This window comes from Rattus norvegicus, chromosome 9 (assembly GCF_036323735.1).
Source record: "Rattus norvegicus strain BN/NHsdMcwi chromosome 9, GRCr8, whole genome shotgun sequence".
NCBI lineage: Eukaryota > Metazoa > Chordata > Mammalia > Rodentia > Muridae > Rattus > Rattus norvegicus.
Genome location: NC_086027.1, coordinates 75,736,657 through 75,750,950, shown reverse-complemented (window position 1 = coordinate 75,750,950; position 14,294 = coordinate 75,736,657). Strand labels below are relative to the sequence as shown.

General features: G+C 37.2%; 1 protein-coding gene across 25 annotated transcripts in view; it reads left to right on the top strand.

The window, feature by feature from the left end:
- Window positions 1-14,294, top strand: part of Kansl1l (KAT8 regulatory NSL complex subunit 1-like) — a 105,866-nt gene that overhangs the window by 15,780 nt on the left and 75,792 nt on the right. For all 25 annotated transcript variants that reach the window (XR_010055014.1, XR_010055015.1, XM_039084617.2 and 22 more), the window contains one exon: window positions 1,019-2,138. Coding sequence is in view for 23 of the 25 variants with exons in the window: in XM_039084617.2 (XP_038940545.1) it covers window positions 1,048-2,138 (1,091 nt within the window). In the remaining 2 variants the exon portion in view is untranslated. The remainder of the gene's footprint in view (window positions 1-1,018; window positions 2,139-14,294) is intronic.

The window sequence follows — 14,294 nt, the reverse complement described above, 5'->3', positions numbered from 1 at the left end:
CATCTCGGTGCACATAATATTAACAATGTGCCATGTGTGTTGAAAAAGTTATGGAGTGTAATAGTTCCAGTGCCTTAAGTATCATTACAAATTTAAATTAGTTATTTCCATAAAGTTTTTCAGTAAGTTTGCTGATGGAAAGACTTAGTGGTACTAGATTGCCTTTTCGGTATTGTCAGCACATATGTTGTCAGGGCTTCATTCTTTTGAAGTTTGAAGTGATCTTTATTGGTCATCTGACATGGTTTTCCCTATTTACTAGGTAGGAGGAATACATTCTACAGTGATAATTAATAAGCGTGTGTTTGTGAGAGTGGAGAAATATTGTAGATACATTTTTAGGAACATGCCTCAGATCATGCAGTTTCTGACTGCCCCATTACTTTTAACGACTCTGAACTCATGTTTTGCATTCACTTAGGTGTACATATCGACAGTCTGTTGAGCATATGTTACTGTAGTTATTACTGTTGAAGTTGAAAACATCCCAGGTGGAACTTCATTTTAGAAAGTGCTGTTGTTTTATAAAGAAGTATTCCTGTAATTGTGAGATTGAATCACATCTTCAAGTTTGATTAGGAGATTCAAAGTTGTGAGTTTTTTCCTTGACTGTCACTAAACACTGTCGATGATGTGATTGTGAGATGTCCTTGCACATGTATTTGTTATCAACCCTTACTAGGACAGTGTCCAAGTGCATTTTTTCTTTTTTGGTGCTGCTGTAGATAAAACCCGGATCTCACATGGGCTCTCTGTACCAGTGCTATCCCACTGAGTATTTCTCTGGTCTAGTACTGTGCAACTTTAATTGGAATTATGACTATTAGACTCACCACCAGAGTGGAGAATAACAGCTTATTATTGAGATAATGTGGGAAGTGGAGAGATAAAGGAACTCTTTGGGGCCTTGCTCATTTTAATCAGAAACATCAAACATAAAAGTTGCCCTTGGCAAAAGTGTAAGCATCAAGCTTTTGGTTCCTAGACGTTTGATCATGTATTTTTTATGTAATTTTAGGCTTCCAGTAATTATCTCCAGGATTCGCCATGACCCCAGCTCTGAAGGAGGCAACAACAAAGGGTATCTGCTTTTCATCTTTGCCAAATACCATGGAATCTGACAAGATGCTGTGCATGGAAAGTCCGAGAGCTGTAGATGAAAAGCTTAAGGGAGGAGACACCTTCTCTCAGATGCTGGGATTTCCGACTCCTGAACCGACGCTAAATACTAATTTTGTGAATTTAAAACATTTTACCTCCCCTCAGGCTTCAAAACATTTTCAGACAGTTCTTTTAATGAGTTCTAATTCAACACTAAATAAGTATAATGAGAATTATAACCAAAAGAAAGTAATGGAGTCCAACTGCTGCAAGCTGAAAAACGCCCTGTGTAATGGCAGCAGCGTTCAGCTCAGTAAGATCTGCCATTCTCATTCTGAGAATGAGATCATCAAAAAGGAACTCTCAGATACCACAAGCCAGTGCATGAAAGATATACAAATTGTTTTGGATTCAAATCTCACCAAAGACGCTAATGTAGATAAAGTACATCTGCAAAACTGTAAATGGTACCAAAAGAATGCACTTTTGGATAAATTCACTGATACTAAGATTAAAAAGGGTTTATTGCAATGTACTCAAAAGAAAATTGGACCTAGTCACTCAGATGTGCCTGCTAGTTCCTCCGCTGCTGAGAAAGAGGAAGAAGTGAATGCTCGTTTACTTCACTGTGTGAGTAAACAGAAAAGTTTACTTAGCCAGGCTAGAAGAACTCAGAAACACTTGCAGATGCTCCTGGCGAAGCATGTTGTTAAGCACTATGGTCAACAGATGAAATTTTCTATGAAACATCAGCTGCCCACAATGAAGATCTTTCATGAACCCACAACAGTCTTGAGTAATAGTTTACTTGAACACACTGAAATTAAGCCAGAAGTCAACATCTTGGCTTCAGAGAATAAGTTCTGGGATGACACAAACAATGGCTTTTCTCAATGTACAGCTGCAGAAATCCAAAGATTTGCACTGTCTGCTACAGGGCTGTTGTCTCATGTTGAAGAGGGTCTGGATTCTGATGCCACCGATAGCAGCTCAGATGACGAGTTGGATGAATATACCATTAGAAAAAATGTGGCAGTGTAAGTGTACAATTACTGGATTTTCTCCTGTTCTCCATATGTAGCAATTCTATTGGTTTCAAGATATGTCATAAGAAATTATGTTTTCTAAAATTATACTGCCATTATCTTTAAGTTACAAAACACTAGTGAATTTTAAAAATGTTTTACTTCTTTTTTCCATACAATATATTTTAACATTCTTCTTCCCTCAGGACCTTCCCAGATCTTCCCCACTCTTTATCACCCAACTTCATGGTCTTTCTTTCTCTCAAAAAAATAAAGAAAACAGAAGAAACAACAATTAAACGAAAAACAAAAAAAATCCTGAAAAAAAGAAGACAAAAATTTATCAAAATAACCCAAAAAGCATGGGGGGGCCACGCGCGCGCGCGCGCGCGCACACACACACACACACACACACGTCAACACCATGGTGTCCTGCTTTTCAGAAACTATTAATCCATTGCAAATAGGTTCTTGGTTAGAGTGGGACGTTGTATCTTGTCCTCAGTGCTGGGACTTTGTCTGAATCTGTGGAGTCTTGTGTTTATCGTCACAATTTCTGTGAGGTGTGTCTCTAAGAAGAACTGTTTTCTTTAGAATCATCTACCATAATCTTTCTGTCTCACATAGATCTCTGAGCCTTAAGGGAAATGTTCTGACAAAGACATCCCACTTAGGGCTGAGTGCTCGAAAGTATCTCACTGTGTCCACATTGTCCAGTTGTGCATCGATTTATTAGCTACCACTGACTGCAAGAGGAAGCTTTCCTATGGAGGGCTGAGTGATAGTCTGCCCTAGGTATAGCAGATTATAGGAGTCATTTCATTTAACGGAATAGGAGGTTTTCACCTCGACCTGTCACCCCGCTAGTCTCAGGTTCTTGGCCACGTTAGCAGTGTCATGTTTGGGTTCCATGGTATGCCACCACTGCACCAGTATGTCGTTCAGGTTTGTTGTATGAAGCAAAGTTTGTAGCCAGATGCGATTGATCATAACTTTTCTCCTCCAGTAGCATGCAAAGTACCTTCCTGCACCATGAGTCAGTAAGTGGGGGTGAAGCTTCTCGTTGTATGCCAGCTTGATTCCTACAAGTTTGATGATATATGTGTGTCTTCAGCAGTAATGCCTTAAACCATCATGTTAATGGAGAGTAACCAATAGCGTTGGGGAAGGGGCCTATCTGTGGGGCTCCTTTGGCCAATGATTTAAAAGGTGTAACCCATTCCTGGCACTGGAGGTTTTACTTGGTGTTATGCCTGGTTGGGGCATTCTCTTCCATTATATGTTGACTCTGTTTAAATTCCTCTCATATATGTATGTTTGGAAACCTCTACAATGTTTCTATGTGGCTTTTTAAAAGGCCTTCAGTGTTGTCTTTCTCCATATTCCCACCTTTACCCTGCCTTTCCTTCTTCCTCAATTTAATCCTCCTATTTTGGCCCTTTATAACACTAGACTCTAGTTAGTCCTTGGTTTGAAGATCTCCTCCTCTTCCCTGGTTCTTCACTAGCTTCTTAACCTCTGTGGTTATTCATATTGAAACATATCTAAAACACAAAAGCTGACATCCAGATATAAGAGAAAACATGGAATATTTGTCTTTTTGGCCTAGATTACCCCAGTGGTGGCTGTTAGCTGCATCAATTTATCTGAAAATTTCACCACTTTTTCCTTAAAAACTGAATAAATAAATAAATGCACCACAAATTTATTACCCATTCATCACTTGCTGAATATCTAGGCTATTTCCAGTTTCTGCTATAAAGAACGTGGATGGATGAGCACGTTCCCAAGAGTGGTGTGCCTAGATCTTGTGGAAGATCTATTTCTAGCTTCTGCAGGAACTACCACTCTGATTTTCGTAATGGCTATATCAATTTGCATCTCTATCAGCAGGGATTAAATGTGCCCTTTTCCCTACATTCTTGCCAGCACATGCTGCCGTTTGTTATTGATCATGGCCATTCTGACTGGGATAAATAGTTTTAATTTGTACTTCCTTGATGGATAAGGATGTTGAACATTTTTAATAGTGTTTTTTCAGTCATTACAGTTCCTCTTGTGAGAACTCTCTGGTATGAACCCCAGTTTTTTCATTGGGTTATTTTTCTGATGTTCAGTGTTTCTCTCTCTCTCTCTCTCTCTCTCTCTCTCTCTCTCTCTCTCTCTCTCTCTCCATATATATATATACACACATATATATGTGTGTGTGTATGTTTGTGTGTGTATATATTATTGAAACTAATCATTTAGCAGATTACAATTGGTTAAAAATTCTCTCCCCCTTCCGTAGGCTGCTACTTTTCTTGAATGATGGTGTCCTTTGCTCAGTACTGAAGCTTTTTAGCTTTATGAGGTCCCATTGTTGTTCTTAAGGCCTGTGCCATTGGCAGCCTGTTCAGAAAATCTGTGCCAATTTTAGTCCAAGACTGTTGCCCACTTCCTCTTCTGTCATGTTTCTGTTTTTGTCAAGTTCAGGGTATCTGGTCTTACTTTGAGGTCTTAGATCCATTTAGAGTTGAGTTTTGTGCAGGATGATAGTGTGATCCATTTTTATTCTTGTAAATGCAGCTATCCAGTTTAGCCAACACCATTTCTTGAAGATGTCCTTTCTTCAGTGTATATTTTTGGTTTCTTTGTCAAAAATCAGATGTCTGTATGTGGAGTTATAGCTGGCTTTTCAGTTCTGTTCACCAATGTGTATGTGTGTATGTGTGTGTGTGTGTGTGTGTGTGTGTGTGTGTGTGAGAGAGAGAGACAGAGACAGAGACAGAGACAGAGAGACAGAGACAGAGACAGACTAGTTTTCTGAGCTCACTATGTAGACCATACTGCCCTCTAATCCACACAGAAATACCTTCCTCTCCCTCTCAATGCTGGCAGTAAAGGTGTGCATTACACTTGGCTCAGTGTGTCTGTTTTATAACAGTCCTATAATCCTATAATGTTTTTATTGCAATAGCTCTATAAAAGGACTTGAAATCTGAGATAATGGTACCGTAAAATGTTTTATTTCTTAAGTCTTATGTGTGAGTCAGCTATGCCAAGTGTCAGCCTCAGGATCTTCTGTAAATACTTCAATTCACAAAGTTTATGTTATTCTATTTTATAAGATGGCATAGTATGTGGACCTATGACATTCTCTTGTGTACTTCAGACCATCTATGATTAATTATACTTAAAACAATGTAAATAATTGTTAGACTGTGTTGAATCAGGGATAGCAGGGGAAAACCCTCTCCCTGTTCATGTGGAAGCAGTGTCAGAGATGATAGAAATGTTCTGTATGTTTGGTATATGATAGGTATCATACAGCTACTGAGGTCTCAGTGGTTATAATTTGTGATTGGTTGAATCTGCAGATGTTATGGTATCTATGGATATGGAATACTGCACATACTATTTAAACGTAAGTTACTTTACAATTTGTGGAAAACTTATACATGGGAATAGAAATACTAATCAGGCATAATAAGTAAGCATTTTTTCCTATTCTTGAATGTAATTAAAGCTTGAACCCTTAAGAAATTTCATGGGATGATCCTCGTTGGCTTTGTGAATTTGTGAGTACATGTAAAGTGTTATGTTATTTCATAGAAGGTAGAGTAGAGATTGGTCTTAGACAGCCCAGGCCTGATTTGAACTCATTGTGTAGCCGAAGATGGCCTTGAACTCTTTATAATCTTGCTTGTGCTTCCTAACTGCTGGGATTGTAAGCATGCCTTTGAAGGGCTAGGGTTTTGTTTAATGAGAGAATATAATAGTACTTCAATGCATAATCTCTATTCACATGGAACTATAACAAAGTAGATAGAAAACACGGATTATTTCATCTGCAGTATCTGATGATCTGCTAAGAAGAACTGAGTTTTCAATTTAATTTGACTTGAATTTAAATAGTCACATGGAACATAGTTTGACATTTCTTGGGGTTTAATAATGTTCCTTAATTGATACAACTTCCTGAATATAACCGTGACATTTTGGTTAAAAATAGTCTGCCATTTTTTCAAATTCCCCAAAATGGATCATTATTATAGCATTAGAAACAAAGTTGTTTTTATTACTCAATATAGAAGTAGTACATTTGTTTTTATAATGAGTAAAATGGGAAGCAAAGTGATCATCCCTGTCTCTTGATGTTATGATGTCACTATAACTGAAATTTGCTTGGATGTGGCAACTAGGGCAGTCACTATGCAGGATTTATCTTTCAGGCTGCTATTTTGCTAGTTAATTATATGTGACATCTCATTTAGTTCTGTCAATAACCATGGGAGGTAGTTGTTGCTGTCCCATTTCGCTTAAACCATCACTCCAACATATGGCCATGATCATACCTCCAATCTGTGGCTACTGTATAGATGTCATGCTTCACTCATCCTTGACACCATCCCTGAAAATACATCTGTGTGGCAGCTCCAGTTCCAAAAGAGAGATCAACCAGGACTTTCAGGTCAAAAAGAGACCATAAAGAAGACCCCTGTCCATCTTCCTATTGAAGGGCACAGCAGCCTTTGCTACTTCAGGGACACCCAACTTGATATGTTGAGAACTTGTGTAGTCTTTGCCACTCTGGCCTCAGGTAACCTGAATGTCCTGCCTGCCCTGACTGAAGCAGTGCTGCTGCACTTCACCTTGCTGCAGACAGCGTTGCCCCCATGGATGCTGAGTCTTAAAGAGAAGAACACATCTACTGAATATGTATGTAAAACAAGAAGCATAAAAACAATCCTAGAAATAGTATATGTATACCATCAAAGAGGCACAATAGTTTTTCAATAACTGGCCTCACCGAATATGAATTAACTGCCTCGAAAAGAATTGCTTTAGGGAAGGTTAGCAATCTATGAGAGAATGTGGACAATAAAACCAGACAAATGATATTTCAGTACAGGAGGGAGAGACTGAAATAAAGAACAGAACAGTTTTGAACTGAGAAACACAGTGAAAGGAATGAAAAGTGCAACAGAGGGCGTCAGGCAATGTGCTCAAACAGAAGAGACCTTGAAAGATTGCCTGGGAAAATCCAGTTAGAGAAGAAACTTTAAAGAAGAAAGCCTAGAATACTTGATGGGTTTTCCCAGTAGTGCTAGTCTGTAGTCAGTAATTAAAGAAAAGGTGGGGAAAGTTTTTAAGGAAATAATGACTGAAAACTAATTGTATCTTAGAAAACGTATGTCAAGTACAGGAGAATCAAGAGTTTCCACTTGTAAAAGCACTACAGCAAGATAGAAGCTACTGCCGGCAGGCTGACAAGACAGCTTTGCAGGTAAAAAGGACCACACTGGTTCATGGAGTGTTTGTTCTAGAAAGAACTGACCACTATACTTGTCTTGTGGCATGAGAACACCCAGACATGATACATACTAAATGAATGAAAAACATTTAATTTAAAAAATCACTGTCAGGGTCATGCGGCAAAAGATCTGCATGTAGAAGAGAACTCCCAGGAGGCTGTCATCCAAGTCCACAAAGCTTTTCAAAGCTGAGAAGTATGAAATGACAAACTATTCAAAGAAAAATAAACTTATAGCCAAGAATACTTTACCCCAGCAAAGCTATTCTTCGGAAATGAAGGCAGAATAACAAGCTGAGAAGTTTACCACAAGTAGACCATATGTGTGTGTGTGTGTGTACATATATGTATATATATATATATATATATACATATGTATATATATATACATATATATATGAAATCACAAATGGAATTTTCAAGCTGAAAGAAAGTTAATAACCAAACAGGAAAATAAAGTTGGTGGTAAAAGTAAGTAGTCAAGTCAGAAGACTGATTTACTTGAATGTTCTTGTAATAGTGATGTATAAATAACTTAAATCTTTATTGTGAAGGCTAAAAGATTTCCTGAAGTAATAGTAATATGAGTTTATAGTGGTTACAGAATGTAAAAGTGTAATAGTTACAGCAAGTCATGAAATGGGAGAGGAGTAAAAGTTTTTGTATGCAATTTGAGGTTTACATGGGATTTGAGTATGTTCCCCAAAGAAGACATATGTTCCTAGTATAGCAATGTTAAGAGAATGTGTGAGTTTTGAGAGGGGATCTTACTAGGAGGTCATCATGATGATGCCCTAAGGTGGTTCCTAGGCGGATTGCTTTAAGTGTAGCCCCTCACTTGTTTCTCTGCCTTTGAATCTCACCATATGATACCTGACTTCACTTCCATAATGACGCCATTTGGCATAATATAGCCAGGAATTCTTCACCAGAAGCCAAACTGAAGGGGTTGTCAGTCTCTGACTTCCATCCAAACCATCAGCTAAATGGACCTCTTTTCTTTACAGGGTACTGAGTGTCAGCTACTTCACTTTAGTATATTTGCTGCCAGCTTAAAGAAGACTCATAGCTGAATCGTTTTCATGTCTCAAGGCTACCACATATTATTTATTATACCAATATATAATACCATATATTAACTACAGAAAGGATTAAGGAGTCAAAGAATAACAGAAAATCTCTAGATCCTGAAGAAGAAAGGAACAAACATCTTAAAAATAGCAATAATAAAAGTGGCACTAAGAAATCCTCACCTATTAATAGTTAATTCAGTATTTTGAATGAAAAGATAAAATTCTTTTTATAATTTTTTTTGGATATTTTATGTATTTACATTTCAAATGTTATCCCCATTCTCCCCTCTCTCATACCCGCTCCCCCTCCCCCTGCTTCTATGAGGATGCTCCTACTCCCATCCGCCTACTCCTTCAACACTCTGGCATTCCCCTACATTGGGGAAATGAGCCTTCACAGGACCAAAGGCTTTTCCTTCTATTGATGCTGGACAATGCCATCCTCATATGTGGCTGGAGTCATGGTCCCTCCAGGTATATTCATTGGTTGGTGATGTAGTCCCTGGGAGCTCTAGTGGACTCTGGTTGGTTGATACGGTTGTTTTTCCTATGGTGTTGCAAACCCCTTCAGCTCCTTCAGTCTTTTCTCTAACTCCTCCATTGGGGTCCCCTTGTTCAGTCCAATGGTCATCTGTATCAGTAAGGCTCTGGCAGAACCTCTCAGAAGATACCCATTTCTGGCTCTTGTCAGCAAGCACTTCTTGGCATCAGTAATAGTGACTGGGTTTGGTGGCTACATATGGGATGGATCCCCAGGTGGGATAGTCTTTGGATGACCTTTTCTTGAGTCCTTGCTCCACTCTTGTCCCTGTATTTCCTCCTGTAAGTATTTTGTTTTCCCTTCTAAGAAGAAATGAAACATCCATGTTTTGGTCTTCCTTCTTCTTGAGCCTTCATGTGATCTGTGAATTTTTTCTTACATATTTCAAGCTTTTGGGCTAATATCCACTTATCAGTGAGTGCAAACCATGTGTGTTTTTCTGTGATTGGGTTACCTCACTCAGGATATTTTCTAGTTCCATCCATTTGCCTAAGCATTTCATGAAGTCATTGTTTTTGATAGCTGAGTAGTACTCCATTGTGTAAATGTACCACATTTTCTGTATCTATTCCTCTGTTGAAGGACATCTTGGTTCTTTCCAACTTCTGGCTATTATAAATAAGGCTGCAATGAACATAGTGGAGCACATGTCCTTGTTATAGGTTGGAGCATCTTTTGGGTGTATTTGCAGAAGTGGTATAGCTGGGTCCTCAGGTACTACTATGTCCAGTTTTTTGAAGTGCTGAATGGATTGGAGAAAAACAAAGGACCAACTATATGCTCTCTAGTAGGATATCTCAGCTTTAAAAGGAGACATAAAGTTCAGGAAGTTAAACAAAAAAAGACAGCCTATGCATATAGAAACAAGAAGAGAACAGGAGTAAGGTATACTTATAGAAGAAAAAAAACAGAAATGAAATACTGTAAAACAAAGGTTATTTTAAATTGGTAAGTAGTTTATCAGATATGAGATTATAAATAACCGAACATTGTGGTAAGTAATTTAGAGGGAAAAAAATGAGACCAGATCTCCCTATGTAGCACAAGCTGGTGTGGAATTTAGCATATAACTGGCCTTGAATTCAGTATCCTGCATTTATCTCCCAAGTCCTGGTGTGCACTCCCATACCTGTCCTTATGAAGCAAATTTGAATATATCTGACAAAACATGTAACTCATTAACAATAGGTTTTAATAATCACATTCGGCAACAGTTTAATCATCCAATAGGCTATCTAAAAACCAACACTGGACTTGGGCTACACTTTGGAACATATAGGACATCATTCCAGAACAGTAGAGTAAAGGCCCTTTGAGGTGCTCGTGTAACGTTCCTTAGAACACATTATAGATAGGACACAAAATAAATTTTAACCAATTGTATCTGATTGAAATTGTGTCTGTGGGGCCAATGAGATGGCTTTACTGGGTAAGAGTGCTTGCCTTGGAAGCCTCACAACCTGAGTTCAGTCTTTGGAGCTCACAGTGAAAGAGAGAACAGACTCCTGCCTCTGCACATTGTCTTGGGTCTCCACTTCTTCACATGGCATGCATAGACCTGAGTCACACCTTTAAAGCACAAAAGAATAAAAGCCATCCAAGCAACAAATCTCCTTCAGGAAACTTTTACACTTGAAAATGAAATGAAACGAGAAGTGAGTAAAAAGTTTGGGAAAATTAACAAATAAATGTAGAAATTAAACAGTTTCCTAGAAAAGCCAATGGATCAATGAGTAACTTTAAAGAGAAAATGTAAAATACCTCAAGAGAAGTTAAAGTGGAAAACAGCATGTCAACATAATGTCGCAAAAGCTGTTAATAAGGAAGCAAATAGAAAAACCTACACAATGAGAAGAACTACGTGAAATCATGTTAAGAATAAGGAAAGTAGACAAAAATGAAGCACTCAGTGGAAAGAGACTGGCATAGAAAAAAAATCAGTAGAGAACAAGAAAGCAATGAAAATATCAGTGAAACCAAATTTTTGCAAATATAAACAAAATCAATAACTTCAATAATAATATAGACTTATCAGGAATAAGATAATAGAGGTAATCAAACAAATATAGATGATTATAGTGTTCTATTAGGAATATTTGTACTCCAACAAACTGGACAATCTAGAGAAATACATAATATATACACAATACCAACATAATAAAAAAATTAAACAGAAATTAAACCTGCCAATGTTGAACAAGGAGATAGCAACAAATATCTGTTAGCAAAAAGCAAGAACCTTTCAGGTGGTGGTGGTGCATACCTTTAATCTGAGCTCTGAGTTGAAGGCTCGCCTGGTCTATAGACTGAGTTCCTGGACAGCCAGAGCTGCACAGAGAAACACTGTCTTGAAAAACCACAAACACACACAGAAAGGTAAGAATCTGTGATGGACTCATTGTTGGATTCTGTGAAACATTGAGAGAATGAATAACAATCCTGATTCTTTCCTAAGAATTGGATAGTACGGACTGCTTCCTGATTCACTTTATAAAGCCAATAGTACCATCCTAGCAAAGTCAGAGAGGAAGGCTGAAAGAGTCAAATAGGCCAGTATCCATAAAGAATAGAAATTCAGTCTTCAACAAAAATAACTCAGTTAAAGGTTTTAATTCATGAATTTAAATAACGTTGCACCATTATCTAGTGGAATTTATTCCTTGGATGAAAATACGAATTAATATGCATCTCAATGATTAGATCACGTAAACAGTACAAGAGTTTACATGATCATCTCAATAAATGGAAAAAATTCAGTTCAACATTCTTTCTTGGTTAAAATCACCAACAAGGTTAGTATAAAAGGAATGTATCTTACAAGATTCAGAGTTAATCTCTTAGTAATAGCAAACTTGAAAGTCTTCCTTTTAAGTATAAGGAACAAGACAAGGATACTTATTATTCAGACCAGAAATTATGAATCACAGAAATATGACTTGTAGTTCTGGAAGATAGGGAGTTTTCAGGTTGAAGAACTTGCACACTCAATTCCTGGAAATGCCTTCATACTTGACATTATCTTCTATCTAGTTTCTCACAAGGTACTGGGAGTGAACAAGCCCACAGACTCTTACTAAGGACATCAGGTCTGAGATGGAACAGAACTAGGCACTTCCCAGTGACTACCTCTTAAAGGACACAGCATTGCTATCAGGCTTCAAGGAAATCTGAGTAGACATCGAAATTCAATCTGCTTCCTCCCAGTCAATAGTGCAATTCCCAGCCAAATCAGCGGAAAGGCTATACAAATGGAAAAGGAAGATGTTAAATAGGTTGTTTAAAAAATGTTACGATCTTATGGGAAAAACAGGTATCCTGAAAATTGGCTGAATATGAAATCAGTAAGCTTGCTAGATATAAAATCAATGTATAGAAACCAGAACTGTTTCTATACACCAAAACTGAAAATGTAATCAAGAATAAAAATTCTTTTTACAGTAGCGTGAAAACGATTTAGGATCGGCTTGATAAAGACAGTGGAAAGCATATATTCTAAAAACTATAAAACATCGATGAAGATGTCAAAGTAGACAAGTGGAAATACTCTAATTATAGGCATTGTGGCAAATGCCTGTAATCTTATTCTGTTCTCTCTGAAGGTTAAGGTGGGAGGAGTTGGAGTAAGTATCTATTTGATTTCAAAATATATTAAAGTTGTCTGAACAGTTTGGTGCTAGCAATGAAAGTAGATATAACTAAGGAGAGGACTTGAGAGCCCAGAATGAGTTTAACTCATTTGTGTTCAATTCATCTTGGAGAAAATGGCCAAAAGCACACAAATGAAAGAGACAATCACTCAAATGCTGGGGAGATGGCACATCTACATGCAGAAGATTGAACTGACTCCTTATACCAGTCCAGGTTCCCACATAGTTCAAGATGGATTAAAGGCCTAAACAAAGTTGTAAGACTAGGAGAAAGTGGAGAGAAAAAACTTGGTATATAGTTCTGGCAAAGATTTTCTGGATTTGGTCTTAAAGCAGACAACAAATGCAAACATAGGCAAATGGGATTGCATTGAATTGAAAACTGAGGCACAAAAAAAAAAAAACAGCCTAAAGAATGGAAAATTGCCAATCATACATTTAATATGTTAATAATCAAAGAACATATTCAAGCCAGACAAGCAGTGACAAGAAAACAATTAAAAATCATCAAAGGATTTGGCTAGACTTTTCTCTACCTTCAAATGAAAAACATGCAACTAAACATTACTAATCATCAGAAACATACCAACTAAAACTACAATGAGAAAATGTCTTACATGTAGTAGTATGGTTATCATAAAGTTTACAAGTGCTGGAGAGAATACAGATGAAAGGAAAGCTTTGCATATTGTTGACAATATAAATTAGAACAGCTTGTATAGAAAAAGAAATTTCTCCAGCTAAAACCAGAACTATCTTGTATACTCCAGCAATCCTACTCTGGATATTTCCTGAAGAAACAAAGGCAGTAAATTGAATCATTACTGCATTGCCATGATACTCTTCATTCACAATCAAATATGTAATGGAATATTATTCAGCCTTTGAAAAAAGTGAAATACATCACTTGTCAAGTAATTGAGCATAGAAGTCAATAATTGAAAAATGAATGTCTGATCTCACACAGTCGTAATACGGAAGAATAACAGTAGATTCGTGCTTACCAGAGTCCTCAGGATGAGGTGGGGAGAGAGGTGGATGTTGGCAACAGTGACTGTTTCCACTTAAATGAAGTAAGTTCTCGAGCTCTTTTGTCAATATGCTACTTTATAGACTATGTTGTGTGCTTGAAAGTTGCTAAGGGTAGATGTAAAGTTCTCAATTAAAATAGAAGTATGTCAAATGATATATAATTAACTTCATTTAAATCACATTGATTTATACAGGAAAACACTATACAATAATCATATACAATTTTTATTTTTTCTCTCAGTTTAAAAAATATCCATTATAGTTTTAAATTGTCTTAGAAAAATAAGCCCTGAAGTTACTATTTTGATAAATGAAATTTTAATAAAAATAATATCATTCAAACTTTTTTAAAATTAAATTTTCTTTCTTAGAAAACAGCTAGTGGAATTTATATGTACTTTCAATATAATATTTTTCAGATTTCCAGTGTGTATTTTTGATAATAGTCAACATTTTTGTTGGCTTGTCGGAGACAAGGTCTTATTATGTAGCTCTGGCTGGCCTGGAGCTAGCTCTGTAGACTAGGCTGGTGTGACCGACTCACAGAGATGGGTTCCTTCTCTGCCTCCTGAGAGCTGG